This window comes from Saccopteryx leptura, chromosome 13 (genome assembly GCF_036850995.1).
Source record: "Saccopteryx leptura isolate mSacLep1 chromosome 13, mSacLep1_pri_phased_curated, whole genome shotgun sequence".
NCBI classification, from domain to species: Eukaryota; Metazoa; Chordata; class Mammalia; order Chiroptera; family Emballonuridae; genus Saccopteryx; species Saccopteryx leptura.
The window spans coordinates 54,344,140-54,365,555 of record NC_089515.1 but is presented as its reverse complement, the minus strand read 5'-3'; the positions used below and the strand labels follow the sequence as shown (position 1 = coordinate 54,365,555).

General features: G+C 48.4%; 2 protein-coding genes across 4 annotated transcripts in view; one reads left to right on the top strand and one right to left on the bottom strand.

The window, feature by feature from the left end:
• The first annotated feature begins 333 nt into the window (after nt 1-333).
• Nucleotides 334-17,224, top strand: NIPA2 (NIPA magnesium transporter 2). Of its 2 annotated transcripts, none has more exons than XM_066355239.1 (6): nt 334-627; nt 2,378-2,608; nt 6,539-6,595; nt 11,885-11,975; nt 13,668-13,828; nt 16,283-17,224. In XM_066355239.1, exons 2-6 carry the CDS (start codon nt 2,470-2,472, stop codon nt 16,915-16,917), a joined length of 1,083 nt encoding a protein of 360 aa, XP_066211336.1. In that variant the 5' UTR covers nt 334-627; nt 2,378-2,469; the 3' UTR covers nt 16,918-17,224. The 2 variants fall into 2 exon arrangements, with proteins under 2 accessions (XP_066211336.1, XP_066211335.1); XM_066355238.1 differs by having other exon boundaries at nt 334-633.
• Nucleotides 17,225-18,899: 1,675 nt separating this feature from the next.
• The window catches only part of CYFIP1 (cytoplasmic FMR1 interacting protein 1), a 64,430-nt gene continuing 61,913 nt past the window's right edge, over nt 18,900-21,416 (bottom strand). For both annotated transcript variants that reach the window (XM_066355409.1, XM_066355408.1), the window contains exon 31: nt 18,900-20,019. In XM_066355409.1, the coding sequence (XP_066211506.1) occupies nt 19,855-20,019 (165 nt within the window). In that variant the 3' untranslated portion in view covers nt 18,900-19,854. The remainder of the gene's footprint in view (nt 20,020-21,416) is intronic.

Genomic DNA, 21,416 nt, shown 5'->3' with positions numbered 1-21,416 from the left:
GCATTCTCCTCCCTGACACGCCCCGGCCACCTAGACACGCCCCGTCCACAGACACGCCCCGCCCCTTGCCCTCCCTGAGACCGCTTCTCTAGGGGATCGCTAGGGACACCTATTAAATGCGTGGAGCTGCATTTTAAGAGGCACATGGTACTTTATTGGTCATTACAGAGGCTAAATATTGCCTCTCACCCTTCTCCGCTCGACCCGCGCGCTCCGCCCGCCTAACCAGGCCCCACCACCCCACCCCCTGCTCAGAAACCGGAATTCGATTGAGACAGCACGCTGGTGGGCGGGGCTCCAGCCTCACCGCACTGCGCCTGCGCGCGCCGCCTCTGACGTTACTCAGCTGCGCCCGGGCTCTCCTCGCGACGGCTCTTGGTCCAGGGGCACCGTCGCGGCCCTAAGGTTATCCCGGGCAAGTGGCCGTCGGGGCTCCCCGATGGAGGAGACGGCGCGCGCGGCTGCAGCCCCGGATGCTCGCACCTTCCCCTGGACGGCGGCGACGAAGGCGCTGGCCCTGCGCGCGCTGGAGAGCTCGGCCCCTACGGCCTGTGTGAGGGTGTGAGCGGAAGGGACCGGAGCCGGATATCGGAGCGGGGGAGCCGCGCCGTCGGCCTGCCGCCTGGGGTGAGGGTGAGGTCGCCCCTTGGGAGCAGCGCGGAGGGTCTCACGGGGGGCGAGCCTCCTAGTCTTGGGTCAGGAAACAGTCCTTCCTGGGCGCCTTTCTTTGCCCCCGGTTCTGAGAAGGAAGCGGCTTTCCCGGTCCCTTTGCCTCGAGGAACCCCGCCGTGCAGGGAGGGTGGCCTTTCGGTTCCGCAGGGCTCCGGCGGGGCCGGGGGCGGGCGTGCCCCCGAAGCCCGTGCCCGTGGTTGCATTGTGTTGGGGTGCGCGTTAGAAGATGGCTTCGGCCCGCGCGGAGACGGCGGCCGTGGGACGAGCCTTAGGAGGCGGCCGAGGCGATCGGAACGCCGCCCGTGTTCCTTTCCGAACTTGTCAGCGCGGCGCGCACCTCGGTGCCCGCTCCGTGTCGTGTTCGTGGCTCTTGCACACTTCGCGAGCTTTTCCAGTGGGTTGACTTGCAAGGCTGCGTCTTCGTTCTGTTTCTAGACATTCTCTATATACCATATGGCCAGTTGGTACTCTCTCTTTTTTTTTTTCTTTTCAGTAGTAAGAGGAAATAGGAGAGGAGAGAGAATTTTGTTTCATGGAGGGTAGGAATCAAATTTTTTAAAGTACTTAGTAACTACTCAGTCTTTTTTTTTTTCTTTTTTTCCTACTTCGTTTTCTACTTTCCAGCCCAGAGCTTCTTTTGCTTGGGTTTAAAATTTTATTTTTTTACAGAGACAGACAGAGAGAGGGACAGACAGACAGGAACTGAGAGAGATAAGAAGCATCAATCATCAGTTTTTTGTTGTGACACCTTAGTTCAGTGGTCCCCAACCTTTTTTTGGGCCACGGACCAATTTAATGTCAGAAAATATTTTCACGGACCGGCCTTTAGGGTGGGACAGATAAACGTATCACGTGACCGAGACAAGCGTCAAAGTGAGTCTTAGACGGATATAACAGAGGGAATCTGGTCATTTTTTAAAAATAAAACATCGTTCAGGCTTAAATATAAATAAAACAGAAATAATGTAAGTTATTTATTCTTTCTCTGCGGACTGGTACCAAATGGCCCATGGACTGGTACCGGTCCACCGCCCCAGGGTTGGGGACCACTGCCTTAGTTATTCATTGACTGCTTTCTCATAATGTGCCTTGACCACGGGCCTTCAGCAGACCGAGTAACCCCTTGCTCAAGCCAGCGACCTTGGGTCCAAACTGGTGAGCTTTGCTCAAACCAGATGAGCCCTCACTCAAGCTGGCGACCTTGGGGTCTCGAACCTGGGTCCTCAGCATCCCAGTCTGACGCTTGATCTACTGCACCACTGCCTGGTCAGGCCTTGAGTTTAAAATTTGAAATGACAGCCCAGGCTGGTTAGGTCGGTTGGTTAGAAGGACGTTCCCAAATGCCAGGGTGACGGCAGGTTCAATCCCTGGGCAGGGCGCATCAGGGAAGTGACCAATGAATGCACAACTAAGTGGAATAACAAATAAATGCTCTCTCTCTCTCTCTCTCTCTCTCTCACTCTCCCCCCTTTCTTTCCCTTTCCCTCCCCCTCCCTTTCTTTCTCTTTCTTCTCTCTTTTGTTTCTTTAGGTCTCTCTAAAATCAATCAATAAAAAAGTGGTTTAAATGACAGTAAAGGGTGTGTGACAATAAAGGGTATTTATGAGGAAGTGAGAGTGAATGAGTCATCTCTATGTCTTTCAGCTTTTTTTTTTTTTAATGAGAGAGCCGTATGAAAGATACCGTCTTGTTTTGCCTTGTGCAGATTTGAAGACTGCATCCTCTTGCCTCCAGTACCAGCGTTTCCCTGTCCTGTGATCAATGTGTGTCACAGGAACTGCTTAAGTATCAAACGCAATGAGCCACGGGCACGGAAAATATGACTTCTATATTGGTCTGGGTTTGGCTATGAGCTCCAGCATCTTCATTGGAGGGAGTTTCATTTTGAAAAAGAAAGGCCTCCTGCGACTTGCCAGAAAAGGCTCCATGCGAGCAGGTAGGTGACACCCCGTGTGACTCTGAAATGATGTCAGTGTGTGCTTGTGTGCTCAGGTGCTTTGACTGTGGAAGGGCACATTTCAGTCTGTTAGTATATTCAAAATTTCAAACTGCAAGAGTTATCAATGTTCATAGAGACTGAGACATCATGTTGTAAGTGCCCGAACCTCAATTCCGCGGGTTTACATAGAGCAGTGGTCGTCAACCTGGTCCCTCCTGCCCTCTAGTGGGTGTTCCAGCTTTCATGGTGGGTGGTAGCAGAGCAACCAAAGTATAAATAAAAAGATAGATTGAACTATAGTAAGTTGTTTTATAAAGATTTATTCTGCCAAACTTAGCGAAAATCTGACATAAAGTACTTGGTAAGTAATTATTATTATATGCTTTAACTTGCTGTAACTCTGCTTTATAAATTTTATAAAGTAAAGTGACTTCCCTACTTTATAAATCACCATTACTGTGGAACCGGTGGGTGGTTAGAAAATTTTACTAGTAACAGATATAAAAGTGGGCAGTAGGTATAAAAAGGTTGACTACCCTTGACATAGAGACACCAAGTCCAGATGAATTTTAAGGAGTTTTATTAAAGGAGGAGAGTTATTAAATACGCCGGCCGCATATGACTAACCTGGGGCATTTGCAGACCCAGATGGTGTGTGTGTGTGTGTGTTTGTGTGTCTCCGGGCACAGCCCTTGCAGCAGGTTAGATACCTTTGTTCACACACACACACATACACACACACACACACAGCTTGGCAGGAAAAGGAGGAGTGGGATGGGACACAATTCATTAGCAAGCTTACATTTGTCTATAAAATCTATTAAAAACACTTCTATATGTCAAAACTTATAAGGTAACACAATAGCAAAAATGTTATTCCACATATTAAAAGATATTCCTAAATTTTCTAGTGTTCATTTGCCATTTCTTTGTTTAGAGGTATATATATACATTGATTACACGCTTTCAGGGGGGGAGGGGAGGGGTGGTTTCCATGGCACTAGGGGATAAATGCCTGCAAATGGCTCATCAAATAAGAAAAGGTTTCTTCAATCTCTCACTTCCTGCTAGCTATTCACCTGCTTCCTTACAGGTGTGGGGGGAAGGACAGGAATGGAAATCTCCTTCCCCTCTTCATTTACAATACAGTGCTATCAGCCATCCTGGTTTGGTGCTAATCACCCAAGCTAATACCATATCCACAGAATCTCTCTGCAGGCCTAGCCCAAATTAATAAAATGCTCTTTAAGCTTCCTAGTAGAAGGGAGCCTCCTACACAGTATGTTTCTGCAAGCCAGGAAACTTTCACATTTCTTTCCCTAAAATATTAATATTAATTTTGTAGCTTTTTGGTACTTTACTACAATCAGGGTTTGGGTTTTTTTTTGTTTTTGTTTTTTGAGAGGCAGGGAGACAGACTCCCACGTGCGTCCTGACCAGGATGCACCCGGCAAGCCCCTACCAGTACTCTGTCCATCTGGGTTTGGTGCTCCATTGCTCGGCAACTGAGCTATTTTAGCGCCTGAGGCGAGGTCATCTTCAGCACCCCAGGCCAACTTGTTCGAACCAATTGAGCCATGGCTACAGGAAAGGAAGAGGGGGGAGGAGGGAGGGGAGAAGCAGATGGTCGCTTCTCCAGTGTACCTTGACCAAGAATCGAACCCAGGACTTCCACATGCTTGGCCGATGCTCTTCCCTGCCCCAACCGCAGGGCACAGACATCAGTTGTGTAATGAGAAAAGCAAAAAGATGTCAAAATAAGAGAACCACTCCTACGATTATTATCAACTGAGAATATGGGCCAATGTCCCTATTAGATTTAGCCTTTAAATTTTGATATATGTCCGCAGAGATGAAATAAGGGTCTGAACAAAACCAGGACCTTATTGAAAGCTAGGGTCTTTTGTCTGTGATAGTAGAAATTTGATTTTTACCCTAGGTATTTTTCCTGATGATCTTGAAGGCAGGAAGGAAAGAGAGGGCTTCCCTGGGTTGAGGAGTCCAGTTCAGTGAACCTCTGAAGGGTAGTGTAGGTTGTTTTCCCAGAAACAACTGACAAGTCAGGAGACCCTGGGGGACTCTCGACATGATGGGACCCCACTCTGACTGCATCGGTACACGCACGACGGCTCCTGCATGTGTTGCATCCAGGTCGTGTTCTGTCAGTCAGCCTCTGCCTCAGTTCTAGACTTGGTTCTGACCTCAGAGAAGACCTGCTTTGGCAGTAAAAAAAAAATGGCACCTCCTCTTTTCCCGTGCCATCTCTATGGCCAGACCTAACCAAGGAATCTTAAAACCTTAGCCTCTACTGGAGTTTTGTAGACAGAGGAGAAAGTACTGGCATGTGCTCTTTGAACAGGCGTGCTCCGCATTCGTGGTCACTCCTAAGGCAGGTACGCTCATTGCCTGTGATGGATATGCTTGTTGGAGGCTTTATTTGCATTGACTTCTTCTTTTGGACAATGACCCAGGTGTCGACTGCTTGATTGTGTTAGCTTGGTTTGGATGAAAGTCGAGGAACAGTGCAGGATGAGCATCGTGGCAGCCCCAGACCATGAGCAGTGCTGAGTCTTTTCATGCCTGGTCCGCATAGGATCCCTTTTTCCGGGGTTCCTGCCTCGTCAGGGGGGCTGACCCACACCTAAGTGACCTTCCTGCTTTCAGACAGAGAGATACATTTCAACCTGGGCTACGTGTTGACTGGCTCGTTTTCTTTTACTTTGTTTATTAAATCTGAGTTCACAAAAGCAAAAAAGTCAAATAGAGGGATTGATTTAATCACTTCACTCAACATTACAGCACAGATGTAAACATTTTTAACATTTTCACGATCCTCATATCCCCTTTTCTTCACTTGATCTTAGCCAAAAGACTGAGAAGGGATTTATAGTCCTAAAAGTAGGACCTGAAAAACCTCTTCATATATGAAGGAACCTCTATTCAAAGTAGTAACGGTCAACAAATGAGATTTTTTTTTTAATTTTACTAGGGTGACATCAATAAATTAGGGTACATATGTTCAAAGAAAACATGTCCAGGTTATCTTGTCAATCAATTCTGTTGCATGCCCATCACCCAGAGTCAGATTGTCCTCCATCACCTTCTATCTAGTTTTCTTTGTGCCCCCCTCCCCCATAACCACCACACTCTTATCAATGTCTCTTAGTCTCGTTTTTATGTCCCACCTACGTATGGAATAATGCAGTTCTTGGTTTTTTCTGATTTACTTATTTCACTTCGTATAATGTTATCAAGATCCCACCATGTTGATGATCCAGTGTCATCATTTCTTATGGCTGAGTAGTATTCCATAGTGTATATGTACCACATCTTCTTTATCCAGTCATCTATTGAAGTGCTTTTTGGTTGTTTCCATGTCTTGGCCACTGTGAACAATGCTGCAATAACATGGGGCTACATGTGTCTTTACGTATCAATGTTTTGGAGTTTTGGGGCTATATACCCAGTAGAAGGATTGCTGGGTCATAAGGTAGTTCTATTTTCAGTTTTTTGAGGAACCACCATACTTTCTTCCATAATGGTTGTACTACTTTACATTCCCACCAACAGTGAATGAGGGTTCCTTTTTCTCCACAGCCTCTCCAACATTTGCTATTACCTGTCTTGTTAATAATAACTAATCTAACAGGTGTGAGATGGTATCTCATTGAAGTTTTGATTTGCATTTCTCTAATAACTAATGAAGATGAGCATCTTTTCATATATCTGTTGGCCATTTGTATTTCTTCCTGAGAGAAGTGTCTGTTCATGTCCTCTTCCCATGTTTTTATTGGATTGTTTGTTTGTTTGTTGTTGAGTTTTATGAGTAACAAATGAGATGTTTTTAAATCTGTCATTGCTAAGAGTTGTCATAAATGTATAAGAGTCCAAATCTTCCAAACAAGTGAAATATTTTTTCCTTCACAGGTCAGGGTGGCCATGCATATCTCAAAGAATGGCTGTGGTGGGCTGGACTGCTGTCAAGTATGTACTGAGACTGTTTCCAGAAAATGTTGTAGTTGTATATTGAAATATTTGCAGATACTATTGCCACTTCATGTTACTAGCAATTTTTAAAACTTTAACCTTTTTTTAATGAACAGAACTCAAACTATTTAAAATTTGTCTTTAAAAGTCATTTAACAGTTTAATGGCTTCTTCCATTTGAATAGGAAGACTTTTTTACCTATCTGATTAAAATATGTCTGACACGTTGTTGTGTTCACAGTTCTGCTCAATTTGAGGTGATCTTGAAAGTGAAAGGTCATAGAAAACACCCGGCTGAACTCCCCACCCCTGCTGATCTTGAGACACTGGGCCTTCAGAGTACCCGGATTAAGTTATACTATACATACTCTTTTTAAGCCTAAGGGCAGTTGTAGTAACGAGGTGGCTAATCTGACTATTTATTCAACAAATATTGATTACTTTAAATTGTATGTCAAGTATTGTTCTTGGTGCTGGAGGTATACCAGTCAAACAGAAAGATCCTTACCCACACAACATCCACATCCTAGATCAGGGGTCCCCAAACTGCGGCCCCCTGAGGCCATTTATCCGGCCCCCACCGCACTTCCGGAAGGGGCACCTCTTTCATTGGTGGTCAGTGAGAGGAGCATAGTTCCCATTGAAATGCTGTCAGTCTGTTGATTTAAATTTACTTGTTCTTTATTTTAAATATTGTATTTGTTCCTGTTTTGTTTTTTTACTTTAAAATAAGGTATGTGCAGTGTGCATAGGGATTTGTTCATAGTTTTTTTTATAGTCCAGCCCTCCAACGGTCTGAGGGACAGTGAACTGGCCCCCTGTGTAAAATGTTTGGGAACCCCTGGTCTAGATGGAAGACAGATAATAAAGATAAACAAGTTAGAATGTTTCAGTGATAAGAGTTAACATTGGCTAAGAGCAAAGTTAGGGAAGAGGTGTAAAAAGAAGGTTTGGTAGCTTTAAATTTTAGATGGGGGAGCTCGGGCAGGCCTCACTGAAGAGGTGATATTTGAGTCAAAGACGTGAAGGAAGTAGAGGCTGGGTTTTTTTTTGTTTGTTTGTTTTTGTTTTTACAGAGGCAGAGATAGACAGGGACAGACAGACAGGAACGGAGAGAGATGAGAAGCATCAATCAGTAGTTTTTCGTTGCGCATTGCGACTTCTTAGTTGTTCATTGATTGCTTTCTCATATGTGCCTTGACTGGGGACCTTCAGCAGATCGAGTAACCCCTCGCTGGAGCCAGCGACCTTGGGTCCAAGCTGGTGAGCTTTTTGCTCAAGCCAGATGAGCCTGTGCTCAAACTGGCGACCTTGGGGTCTCAAACTTGGGTCCTTCCACATCCCAGTCCGACGCTCTATCCACTGCGCCACCACCTGGTCAGGCTAGAGGCTGGTTTTGGGGGAAGGGCATTTTAAACAGGAGGAAACAGTCAATGTGAAGGCCGAGGCAGGACCGAGCTTGGGCGATGGACGTGTGTTGGCCAGCCTTCAGGGTGACCCACAGAGCTTGTTGCCCCCATGCTAGGTCACTGCCCTCTGACACTGACAGGTGTCCCCCCCGTGGTGCTAGGTCACTGCCCTCTGACACTGACAGGTGTTGGCCCCGTGGTGCTAGGTCACTGCCCTCTGACACTGACAGGTGTCCCCCCCGTGGTGCTAGGTCGCTGCCCTCTGACACTGACAGGTGTCCCCCCCCGTGGTGCTAGGTCGCTGCCCTCTGACACTGACAGGTGTCCCCCCCGTGGTGCTAGGTCACTGCCCTCTGACACTGACAGGTGTCGGCCCCGTGGTGCTAGGTCACTGCCCTCTGACACTGACAGGTGTCCCCCCCGTGGTGCTAGGTCACTGCCCTCTGACACTGACAGGTGTCGGCCCCGTGGTGCTAGGTCACTGCCCTCTGACACTGACAGGTGTCCCCCCCGTGGTGCTAGGTCACTGTCCTCTGACACTGACAGGTGTCGGCCCCGTGGTGCTAGGTCACTGCCCTCTGACACTGACAGGTGTCCCCCCCCGTGGTGCTAGGTCGCTGCCCTCTGACACTGACAGGTGTTGGCCTGTGACCAGGTGCAGCAGACGTGCTGACGTGGGGCCCCTGAGACGGTTGGCTGAGGCACTGGGCTGCAGCCAGAACTGGCCGGCCAGTCCTGTGAGTATGCCACCTTGGACCTGGGTCCTCCAGCCCCAGTCCACCCTTCCAGTGACTATAGCCTCTTAAAAAATCCTCAGTGGGAAGTACCTACTGACAGCCTCCTCAAGTCTTACCCAACAGAAACTGAGAAGCCATGAAATCTTGACTAGCAGAAAACATGGCTTGTGCTGTTATAAGCTGCCAGATGTTGGGGTGTTTTGATAAGCAGCACTGGATTACTAAGACCTTGGGCAGCATGAAAGAGGCAAGAATAGTAAGAGTGTATAGGGGGAAGTAATGGAGTACATCAGCAATAGTGAGGCCTTAGTCATGGGGGCTTTGACTTCTGTGGTGGAGGGAAGTCACAGGCGACAGGATGTGACCCAGGCATAGACGACAGGAGCAGAAGCAGGGATACCGAGCGGAGGCTGGTGGAGTAATGAGGCGAGCAGGGGTACGGCATGGACCAGCATAGCGGTGGTGAGCGGGGGGGCGGCATGGACCAGCGTAGCGGTGGTGAGCGGGGGGCGGCATGGACCAGCGTAGCGGTGGTGAGTGGGGGGGCGGCATGGACCAGCGTAGCGGTGGTGAGTGGGGAGGCGGCATGGACCAGCGTAGCGGTGGTGAGTGGGGGGGCGGCATAGACCAGCGTAGCGGTGGTGAGTGGGGGGGCGGCATAGACCAGCGTAGCGGTGGTGAGTGGGGGGGCGGCATAGACCAGCGTAGCGGTGGTGAGTGGGGGGGCGGCATAGACCAGCGTAGCGGTGGTGAGTGGGGGGGCGGCATAGACCAGCGTAGCGGTGGTGAGTGGGGGGGGCGGCATGGACCAGCGTAGCGGTGGTGAGTGGGGGGACGGCATGGACCAGCGTAGCGGTGGTGAGTGGGGGGGCGGCATGGACCAGCGTAGCGGTGGTGAGTGGGGGGACGGCATGGACCAGCGTAGCGGTGGTGAGTGGGGGGGGCGGCATAGACCAGCGTAGCGGTGGTGAGTGGGGGGGGCGGCATAGACCAGCGTAGCGGTGGTGAGTGGGGGGGGCGGCATAGACCAGCGTAGCGGTGGTGAGTGGGGGGGCGGCATAGACCAGCGTAGCGGTGGTGAGGGGGGGGGCGGCATGGACCAGCGTAGCGGTGGTGAGTGGGGGTGGCGGCATGGACCAGCGTAGCGGTGGTGAGTGGGGGGGCGGCATGGACCAGCGTAGCGGTCGTGAGTGGGGGGACGGCATGGACCAGTGTAGCGGTGGTGAGTGGGGGGGCGGCATGGACCAGCGTAGCGGTCGTGAGTGGGGGTGGCAGCATGGACCAGTGTAGCGGTGGTGAGTGGGGGGACGGCATGGACCAGCGTAGCGGTGGTGAGTGGGGGGACGGCATGGACCAGTGTAGCGGTGGTGAGTGGGGGGACGGCATGGACCAGCGTAGCGGTGGTGAGTGGGGGGGCAGCATGGACCAGCGTAGCGGTCGTGAGTGGGGGTGGCGGCGTGGACCAGCGTAGCGGTGGTGAGCGGGGTGGCGGCATGGACCAGCGTAGCGGTCGTGAGTGGGGGTGGCGGCGTGGACCAGCGTAGCGGTGGTGAGCGGGGTGGCGGCATGGACCAGCGTAGCGGTCGTGAGTGGGGGTGGCGGCGTGGACCAGTGTAGCGGTGGTGAGTGGGGGTGGCGGCATGGACCAGCGTAGCGGTGGTGAGTGGGGAGCAGTGGGATTCTAGATGTGTCCTGAAGGTAGAACAGGAAGGATTTACTGAAAACAAAAGGCTGGACAGGGTATCAAAAGTATCCTCCTAGGTCCTGGCCAGTTGGCTCAGTGGTAGAGCATCAGCCTGGTGTGCAAGAGTCCCGGGTTCAATTCCCGGCCAGGGCACACAGGAGAAGCGCCCATCTGCTTCTCCACCCCTCCCCCTCTCCTTCCTCTCTGTCTCTCTCTTCCCCTCCCGCAGCCAAGGCTCCATTGGAGCAAAGTTTGCCAGGGCGCTGAGGATGGCTCTGTGGCCTCTGCCTCAGGCGCAGAATGGCTCTGATTGCGGCAGAGCGACGCCCCAGATGGGCAGAGCATTGCCCCCTGGTGGGCATGCCGGGTGGATCCAGTTGGGCGCATACGGGAGTCTGTCTGACTGCCTCCCCGTTTATGGCTTCGGAAAAATACAAAAAAAAAAAAAAAAAGTATCCTCTTAAAGCATCAAAGAGCCAACACCGAAGTGAAGAATTACCTGCTAAAATCAGAAAACTGTCCCCCTCAGAGATGAGCTGGAGATACTTCTGCCCTAGGGGTCACTGCAGTCCTGGAGTAGGCAGCCGACAGAGGGAACCTTTGAACTAGGCCAGTGCGGGTCAGTAGGGTCTGCTAGGGTGGGCACCACCGCGCGCTCTGAGCTGGTGCTCTGGAACGGCAGGCCCGTGGAAGGGAGGAGGAGACCACGGGTCTGATCACTGGTGAGCACCAGGTCACCTCTGGCCTGGATCTGAGCTGCTAATGCTGTCTGGCAGCTGGCATAAGAAAGCCAAAGTTCAAGCTTGGAGATAAAATATTCTCCTCTCCTTAAACTGTTTCTACAGTGACTTAAAAAAATAAAACGCCCAGGAGAGAAAAGGCACATGAGATTGTGAAATTTCAGCAAAAAACAATAGGTAGAAACTGACCTGCAGGTTCACCAGGTACTGGGTGTGTCACAACCATGACACGGCCGGCTCGCTACAGGTTCTAGTGATAAACTGGAAATTACTATGACATTGTGGATTTGCGAGAGAACTAAGAAGAAATTGCAGAATTGAAAAATGCAGTAATGAGATGGAAAGACTTGTGTGACTGAACTGAGCGAAATGGCAGTGGTTTGGAAGAAATTACCTCAATTGAAGCGGACACAAAGGGGTGGAAAGCACAGGTTAAGAGTATTGTGGAATTAGAGGGTTCAGTGACTGATGAGAATCAGAGGGACAAAGAGTAGAGCAAAAGCAGTATCTGAAGAGAAAATGGCTGAGACTTGGAAAACTGTCGAAAGTTATTAAGCCTCAGATTCAAGAAACCCAGGACGTACTCAGCATCTATAAACAGAAAACTGGCCCTAGACACATACTAGTAAAACTGTTAAAAACTAAAAACAACATAAATAAAATTTCCGTTCTGAGTGGACATGTTCCTATCTGAGTTTTCTTTTGCCCATCTCCAGTGGGAGCTGGTGAGGTGGCCAACTTCGCTGCGTATGCCTTCGCACCCGCGACCCTGGTGACCCCGTTGGGAGCGCTCAGCGTCCTGGTGAGGTAAGGACACCACGTCTCCCACGCAGAAACCAGGCAGCAGCTGAGACCGCCTGACTCCATGTGTTCAGCGTAGTTTACGTTTAAACAACATGGGTAACTTTTTAACTGCTATGTCGTAATGTGCTTCTAAGACGTCACCTCTGCACACAGATCAGCTGTCTGTTGGTGGGGGAAGAGCTCTTGTGACCCGTCTGTCTGTTGGTGGGGAAGAGCTCTTGTGACCCGTCCTCCCTGTGTTCCGAGCCAGCATGTTTTACTCGGATTTCAGTTGTTTAAAATTCCAGTTGCACTTGTCACAGCACTTGGCATTTGACACGCATGCACTTGGTGGGTGGTGGCTAGTGAACAGACTTCTGTGCCGACTAGGGAAAACCATTGATTGGCGCAGGTGAGGTGCCTCTAGGACTGGCCTGGGCACTTGTTCAGGAGCAGTCCGAGGCTTGTCTGATTTCTGTTACTCTAATGAGTTCAAACAGCTGAGTCCTTATTGAAGTCTAGATTTTGGTTACTATTTCCCAGTTTATTGATGGGCCATTTTATCTTTTTCCCCCCAAGATTTTGTGTGTGTGTTACATGTAGATTATATAGTTTTTCAAGGTACTATAATATACTGCTCACAAAAATTAGGGGATTATTTCAAAATGAATATGAAGCAATAAAAGCATTTTTTTTTTTTTTTTTTTTTTTTTACAGAGGCAGAGATAGACAGGGACAGATAGACAGGAACGGAGAGAGATGAGAAGTATCAATCATTAGTTTCTTGTTGCACGTTGCGACTTCTTAGTTGTTCGTTGATTGCTTTCTCATATGTGCCTTGACCATGGGCCTTCAGCAGACCGAGTAACCCCTTGCTGGAGCCAGCGACCTTGGATCCAAGCTGGTGAGCTTTTTGCTTAAACCAGATGAGCCCGCGCTCAAGCTGGCGACCTTGGGGTCTTGAACCTGGATCCTTCTGCATCCCAGTCCAACGCTCTATTTACTGCGCCACCACCTGGTCAGGCAAAGCATTTTTTAATTAAACAAGAACATCAGAAAAAAAAAAAAAGAAAAGCAAATGACAAGTCAAAGAAAGTGGTTTGATCATGCAAATGAGATGCAAAACCCACTTGTATTTCATTGGTGAAAATGCACTAGACAAAAGGCTGAAAGTCCTGGAGTATCTGCACGTTCCCTGATTCTCTAGTTTTTGTGAGCAGTATATATAAAGGTGTGTTATATATAAAATATATCCTTATTTTCTGAACATTATACCATTATTTATAGGTTTATATTTTTTTATAGTTGGATAAAACTAGCTATAAAGTACTGGAAATAATAGGCAGATTATATAGAATTAAATGAACATGTGAGATGGCTGCATCCACTTATAAGGATAAATAAATGTTGAGGACATTTTAAGCATTGGTTTGTATGTCGCTCCATTTGTTGTAAATTTCATACAGACTTCTGATAGAGAGGTGCTAATAATTCTAGTGGTTCAGTGTGTGATTAAGCAGATATTTCCCCAAAAGCTTTTGTTTTATGATTGAAGACATTTTCTGTGCCTTGGCAGAAAGCCAGAATGTTTATACACACACCAAGCTTGAGTTCAGTGATTTAAAATCTGGATTGTGTTGATATTTAAGAATGAGAAACAAGTAGGCGATTTAAATCTTGCCCACCTTCTCTCCTCCCCCCCCCTCCCCATTTTAGTGCTATTCTTTCCTCATACTTTCTAAATGAAAGACTTAACCTTCATGGGAAAATTGGATGTTTGCTAAGTATTCTGGGATCTACTGTGATGGTCATTCATGCCCCAAAGGAAGAGGAGATCGAGACTTTAAATGAAATGTCACACAAGCTTGGGGATCCAGGTAAGAGGAGGAAAGCTCTATTTTTACTTCCCAATTTTGCTTTTTATTATCATCACAGTTTTGTGCACTATTGCTGGGGCAGCAAAGAAGGCTGGTGTTTATTTGGACCACACCTGTCCTTCCTGTTAAGTTTGGAGTCTCAGTTTTCTTAAGTCCTTAACCCAGTGGTTCTCAAACTTTTTGAAGTTGGGGCACATTTAAAATCCTACAGATAATTGTGGGCACACTATATAAAATTTCTGAAAAACAGGTTATAATAATTAAGTCAAATATTTTTAAAACTATATAAAGTCTAAGCGTACTTTTATGGTGATTAAATGAAAATATGATAAAGTTAAATTTATTGACATTAAAAAATATTTTTATGTTACATTTTTTGTTATGCTTTTTAGAATTCATAAAAAAGGGTTAAAAATGACAAAAGTTAGCTTTTTATATATATAGATACATTCTTAGTAAGATTTAGTAAATTCGGCAGGTCCTGGCATAAATGTGTTAAGGGTTTTTTTTTTTGTTTTTTTTTGTATTTTTCTGAAGCTGGAGACGGGGAGAGACAGTCAGACAGACTCCCGCATGCGCCCGACCGGGATCCACCCGGCACGCCCACCAGGGGCGATGCTCTGCCCACCAGGGGGCGATGCTCTACCCCTCCGGGGCGTTGCTCTGCGGCGACCAGAACCACTCTAGCACCTGGGGCAGAGGCCAAGGAGCCATCCCCAGCGCCTGGGCCATCTTTGCTCCAATGGAGCCTTGGCTGCGGGAGGGGAAGAGAGAGACAGAGGAAGGAGGGGGGGAGGGGTGGAGAAGCAAATGGGCGCTTCTCCTATGTGCCCTGGCCGGGAATCGAACCCGGGTCCCCCGCACGCCAGGCCGACGCTCTACCGCTGAGCCAACCGGCCAGGGCCAAATGTGTTAAGTTTTTTAATTCTTGTGTTTATGAGAAACATGAGCCTGATGCGTCCCAGTGATTTCTTCAATGTTTGGGCATATATTTGAAAGGCAGACTCTCATTTCTTCGTTGATACATTGAAGAATTCCTCTCTTTTTATTCTTAATTGTGTTGAGGGTAGAAAATCCTAATTCACATAAATAGGATGTTGAAAATTGTAGTAAAATGTTCAGAGCTTTTTTAGATATTGCCACATATTCTTCTTTTATAGAAATCCAAAAGGCTTCAAGAGACAATTTCTTATGTTTAATCATCAATCCACAATCAGTGGATAAAGCTGCCAGTTCATCTTCTGTGTAATGTAAACCAAAATCACTTGAAGCTTCCATGAGGGTACCTAGTACAATTGTATTGTTCCGTGTTAAGTGATGGAAAATGCTATAAATTAAACTCTGCCCGTCAGCCTTCAAGTCCTGTTTTATTTATACTAAACTTTTGCTCACTTCCAGAATCAGATTCTTCAATATCACGTTTCTTTTGAGAAATCTATCCATTTTATTTGGGTGTATTTATCTAAAAATAATGTAGCCTGACCTGTGATGGCACAGTGGATAAAGCATCAACCTGGAAATGCTGAGGTTGCTGGTTCAAAACCCTGGGCTTGCCTGGTCAAGGCATATATGAGAGTTGATACTTTCAGCTCCTCCCCTCTTCTCCCCCCCCCCCCGCCTAAAATGAATAAATAAAATCTAAAAAAAAAAAAAGTTATAAAAATAATGTGATGTGTTAATAATAAACATGATGTGTTAACAAAAAGAGTGGTATTTCCATAATAAAATGGCATAATAGAGTGACTATATTTTTATATCTGGGCACATGCCATGAACCAGCGCAGCTAGTAATTCCAGGTCCCAAGTGGGAACAGTGCAGAATTAAGAAAATACGGGTGGGAGGGCCCTGTAGTTGCTGCTGGCAAGAACAAAGCATGCCCAAAAACAGCATCTTGCTTTATTTATACGGCAAAGTGGGCCATTAGCAAATCAGTGAGATCTTTGATCATGTTTCCAAGGCAACCCAAGAATTTTACCAAGTGCAGAAAACCCCCACCATACATACCATTTTAACTTCACACCAAACAAAGGATAGAAGAAACTTGCCTCCAGTCTTTCTGGGGAACATGGGGGGTAGTGTAAACAATCCAGCACCACAGCTTAACAGCCTTTTGCAACCTAATCAGGCAAGTGAGGTGGGGGGTTGGGCAGACTGTCAGCTTACAGCCAATTCCCTACCCCTCTATCCCCCAAAAATCTAAACTCCAAAAACCCTGTTGGTTTTTTGGTCCCCAACAGGCACATATTTCTCTGGAAAACCATAGGGCACACCTGGAAATCTTCTAGGGCGATGGCTTTAGGCGACCCCTGTGTTTTGGTCGTTCGACCCCCGCCGGGGTCGCGACCCACAGGTTGAGAACCACTGTTCTAGGGCACACCAGTGCGCCCTGGCACACTCTGAGAACCACTGTCTTAACCGTTTGAGTAAACGTAACCTGTCTCTGCCTCCTCCAGGTTTTGTGGTTTTTGCGACGCTTGTGGTCATCGTGTCCTTGATACTTATCTTCGTGGTGGGGCCGCGCCACGGGCAGACGAACATTCTGGTGTACATCACGATCTGCTCTGTGATTGGCGCGTTCTCCGTGTCCTGCGTGAAGGGCCTGGGCATTGCCATCAAGGAGCTGTTTGCCGGGAAGCCCGTGCTGCGCCACCCGCTGGCCTGGGCCCTGCTGCTGAGCCTCGTGGTCTGCGTGAGCACGCAGATCAACTACCTGAACAGGGCCCTGGACATCTTCAACACGTCCCTCGTGACGCCCATCTACTACGTCTTCTTCACCACCTCCGTGCTGACGTGCTCGGCCATCCTCTTCAAGGAGTGGCAGGACATGCCCGCCACCGACGTCATCGGGACCCTGAGCGGCTTCTGCACAATCATCGTGGGGATCTTCCTGCTGCACGCCTTCAAGGACGTCAGCTTCAGCCTGGCCAGCCTTCCGGTGTCTTTGCGGAAAGACGAGAAGGCCATGAACGGCAGCCTCGCGAACATGTACGAGGTTCTTAACAATAATGAAGAGAGTGTGACCTGCGGGATCGAACAGCCCATCGCCGAAAACGTCTCCCGGAGAAACGGAAACCTGGCAGCTTTTTAACCAGGGGTAACCCAGCAGCGAGCTGTGCTCTATAAAATGAATGTGGGTATCGAATGTGTCTGAAAAAGCATTGTTCTCCAATTACGTTCTTTAGAGACAATCTTTTCTAAGGTATCACTAATTTGGACCAAGAAATTACTTTTCATATACATATTTAAATGATGGTAGCTCACTAAAATGACCTCAATAACCTGGCCAATTTTTGTCAACCTTGTATTATTGTAGCAGTATTTAAAATTTTCTTTCACCAGAATCTAAATGCACTAATGGTACAGTTTTAAGTCTATAAAAATGCTTTATTTTTTCATTGGTGAGGAAAGTCTGAAGTGTACCTCTGTCACCCCCTCCCCCCTCGCATCAATCCCTGACCATTTTAAGGTTTTTTGATTAAAAAAAAAAAATCCCACCATATTATCCCGTGATTTGCCTTACCTGCCAGAGTGAATCATGTTTGGTGATTTTTAATTTTGAACTCATAATGAGAATCCTAAGTTCCCAAAGGCAACTCATTTATTAAACACAAAGGGTGGAGAATCAGCCCTCAGACTGCTTCTCAGCTGTGATCCGTCCCTGGCACATTTCATGGTCTTCCTAGGTGACCCCTTATCAGCCCAGTGAGAACGTCCTTCCTGTGTCGGGCTGCCCAGCAGTCCTGTCCTGCTATTGCTCCAACCCCTGGCTACCTGGAACTCGGATCCCCATTGTACATCAGCTCCTGTGCTTTCCAACATATTCTCATGAGTTCTGTTGTCACTTAGATCTTCTAACAGCTCTGGGAAATAAAGTCAGAAGACTAAGGTAATTTTTAAAATTCAGCTCACGTTCTAATAAAAGACAAATTGGGAAAAGTTCTAAGTCCAAATGCTTAGAACAGACTGCAAAGATGTTTGTCAAACCTGGCTTCTTTTGCCTGACCAGGAGGTGGCGCAGTGGATAGAGTTGGACTAGGATACGGAGGACCCAGGTTCGAGACCCCCGAGGTCGCCAGCTTGAGCATGGGCTCATCTGGTTTGAGCAAGGCTCACTGGCATGAGCAAGGGGTCAGTCGGTCTGCTGTAGCCCACTGCCCCCCCCGCCCCCCCCCCGCCCCCCGGTCAAGGCACATCAATGAACAACTAAGGAAACGCAACAAAGAATTGATGTTTCTCATCTCTCCCTGTCTCTGACTCTCTCCCACAAGAAAAAAACAAAAACCTGGCTTCTTTCCAAATAGCTTAAGAGTTTGTCTAAAAACAGTGGGGAATGTTTACAGAAAATTTCAAATGTAGGCAAAACAGGTATAGTAGTCCTCAGGGAAGAGTTGGCAGTCTCCAGGTTCATGAAATAAATCCCCTTTTCCCCCAGTGACCTTCTTAGGGAGCCCCCCCCCCCCGTGTAACTTGATACCACAGGCACACTGTCCCTTTGTTCATGCTCTGCACCCAGGTCTGTGCTTTGTACACAGTAAAGTAAGAACCACTGGTCCCAGCTTGGGTGCGATAACTGCCCTCACAGACAATGAGGACCTCAATCATAATCAATTCATTACTTAACATCTCAAAGCCCTGGTCATGTACATAAAGTGTGTACTAAATTCATTTTATTGGTTTGTAATTCTTATTTATGAGAGTAGTACGAGTTATTTAACTTCAGTCATTACAGTAATTTCCCACAGTCTATGCTTCCATCATGGGGTGCAAACAAATACTTCCTTGGGATGCTGGTCCCACTAAGAAAACAACAGTTTGGAGGTAACTTCATAAAGAATGGTTCTATTTTGCCTAACTCACGGTCAGATACTGCGGGAGGTAATTCTCACGTTTTCTGTAGCACGTGTGATGTTCCTGGGCATCGACTCCAAAGCCATAGGGAAAAGTTCCTCCTTTCTCCAAGGCTGCGGGTAACCCAGACTCAGACCTCCTGGGCCCAGGCTGTGTGCTCGGACAAGCAGAGAAAGTACCTTGTCCAAGCCAGGGCACACAGTAAACGAGCGACTGCAAGTATGTAGGTTTCATTAGTTTTATTTCCATAACCTTGAAATCATCCCTCCCAAATTAGATTTTGTTACAACTGATTTAGTAGAAACAGAGGAATCAAGCTCACTATTTTCTGCACAAGGGAAGGGAAGAATGACTTAGAATTCATAAGAGGCCATAGAAGGATCCCTAAACCAAAGCTAAATCATCATTAACTTGAACTCGAACTGGTAACGGAGTTTATTACAATTAGCTGGTATTAAGTTTCCTGCATAAGTTCACAGATCTCCCCAGACATCACTGACCCTTTGCTGAGGGATAACTGGATGAACTCAGCAGAAAAAGATGATGTTCCATAGGAAAATGGAAAGTAACTTGGTAAGAACACAATGGCAACAGTCAGCGGCCAGTAATCCCAGGCCTTCTAATTACCAGAAAGCATATACAATTTTAGTCTAGAAAAATAAGCCCATTTTATAAAATTAAGCTTTCGGATGGAAAAGCATCTCCTTGAACAAAGGTACAGAAATACTGACAAATGGTCCCTAAGAGTCATACTAGTTTAGAAGAGAAACGCCAGAGTGTGACAGAACGCAGTCAGGCCCAGGGCTCCGCAGACACCGCCGTGCGGTGCGCACGCGCTCAGCTCCCAGCCAGGGACTGGTGCGTGCTCCACGGGTGTGCGCACGCGCTCAGCTCCCAGCCAGGGACTGGTGGATGGGCGGCTGGAAGCAGCGGACGTGCTTCACGGGCGTGCGCACGCGCTCAGCTCCCGGCCAGGGACTGGTGGATGGGCGGCTGAAGCAGCGGACGTGCTCCACGGCCGTGCGCACGCGCTCAGCTCCCGGCCAGGGACTGGTGGATGGGCGGCTGAAGCAGCGGACGTGCTCCACGGCCGTGCGCACGCGCTCAGCTCCCGGCCAGGGACTGGTGGATGGGCGGCTGGAAGCAGCGGACGTGCTCCACGGCCGTGCGCACGCGCTCAGCTCCCGGCCAGGGACTGGTGGATGGGCGGCTGGAAGCAGCGGACGTGCTCCACGGGCGTGCTCTCCCCGTCCCCGGACTTCAAGTACTTGTCCAAGATGGTGATGATCTCGTCGTTCAGAATCTGAAACTTGCGGATCCTCTCCACCATCTTCTTCAAAGGCTACGGCAGGTAAAAGCGAGATGTTTTACTCTTCACCTGTTCACACCTTCTATCTGTTTAAGAATGTCAGGATTTGCCCGTTCCCTCAAAAAGATTAGAGCAAACTATTGCCAGGCACACCACCTCTTTCAAGCCGCTTGTTGGAACAGTGACTGTAAATTGCATCTGAACACACTTCTCCGTGGCCCCTCGCTGTAGACTGCTTTGTAACGACGTGCAGAGCTACTTGACAGAGAAGTGGGCACTAAGAAGAGGTGCTGGGCGTGGGCAGCACACTGATACAGGAAACATGCTCTGGGGCAAAGAACAGGAATGGGACGTCATATATGTTTTAGAACTGCTGCAATTGGCCCTGGTCAGTTGGCTCCATGGTAGAGCATTGATTGGCCCAGCATGTGGAAGTCAGAGGTTCGATTCCTGGTCAGGGCACACAGGAGAAGCACCCATCTGCTTCTCCACCCCACTCCACCCTGCTTCTCTCTGTCTCTCTCTTCCCCTCCTGCAGCCATGGCTCATTGGAGCGAGTTGGCCCTGGCGCTGAGGATGCCTCCATGGCCTCCGCCTCAGGCACTAAGAAGAGTTCGGTTGCTAAACAACGCAGCACACACACACCCAGTGGGATTGCTGGATGGATCCCGGTCGGGGCACATGCAGGAGTCTCTTTCTGCCTCCCCACCTCTCACTGAATCAAAAAAACAAAAATAACTCTCAATTTTGGATGGGTGCTTTCACAGGCAGTCCTGCTATAAGAGAACTCGGTAAAACATAAACAGAGAAAAACCTTTATAAAGAACACTGCTGGTTCTGCCTTGGCAGGAGGCAGAGCAGAAGCCAAGACTTGCTCAGAGACAGATGCCACCAGCAGTAGTGGCACGGGGAGGCAGCCTGGACGACACCCACGGACCTTCTAATTAGGCCAAGTCAGTAAAAGCCCTGGAGATGAGAGACGAATGAACACCTTGGGAGAAAAACAATTCAACGAAGTTCAACAAGAGTGGCACATAAAACACCCAACACGCAAGCTAATGTTTCAGAGTTCTGGCTACCCAGGCGGCCTCAGGTACTAGAACTAAAAGATCTAGACTGTGAAATACATGGAATGTGGAAACTGAAAGAATGGCAAAAATTCAGTGCAAAAGGTAAAATTGTCAGATGTCACCAAGAGTTGAAAAACCGAAAGAACTTTTCATTATGAATGAATGATTTTCAAAAGGAGAAACAGCAGAGGCCCTGGCCGGTTGGCTCAGCGGTAGAGCGTCGGCCTGGCGTGCGGGGGACCCGGGTTCGATTCCCGGCCAGGGCACATGGGAGAAGTGCCCATCTGCTTCTCCACCCCCTCCCCTCCTTCCTCTCTGTCTCTCTCTTCCCCTCCCGCAGCCAGGGCTCCATTGGAGCAA

Coding starts and splice junctions, on each gene's coding strand:
- NIPA2 (XM_066355239.1), top strand. CDS start 2,470: ATGAGCCACGGGCACGGAAAATATGACTTCTATATTGGTCTGGGTTTG. Junction 6,596..11,884: donor GTGGGCTGGACTGCTGTCAA/GTATGTACTGAG, acceptor GCCCATCTCCAG/TGGGAGCTGGTGAGGTGGCC. Junction 13,829..16,282: donor ACACAAGCTTGGGGATCCAG/GTAAGAGGAGGA, acceptor TGCCTCCTCCAG/GTTTTGTGGTTTTTGCGACG.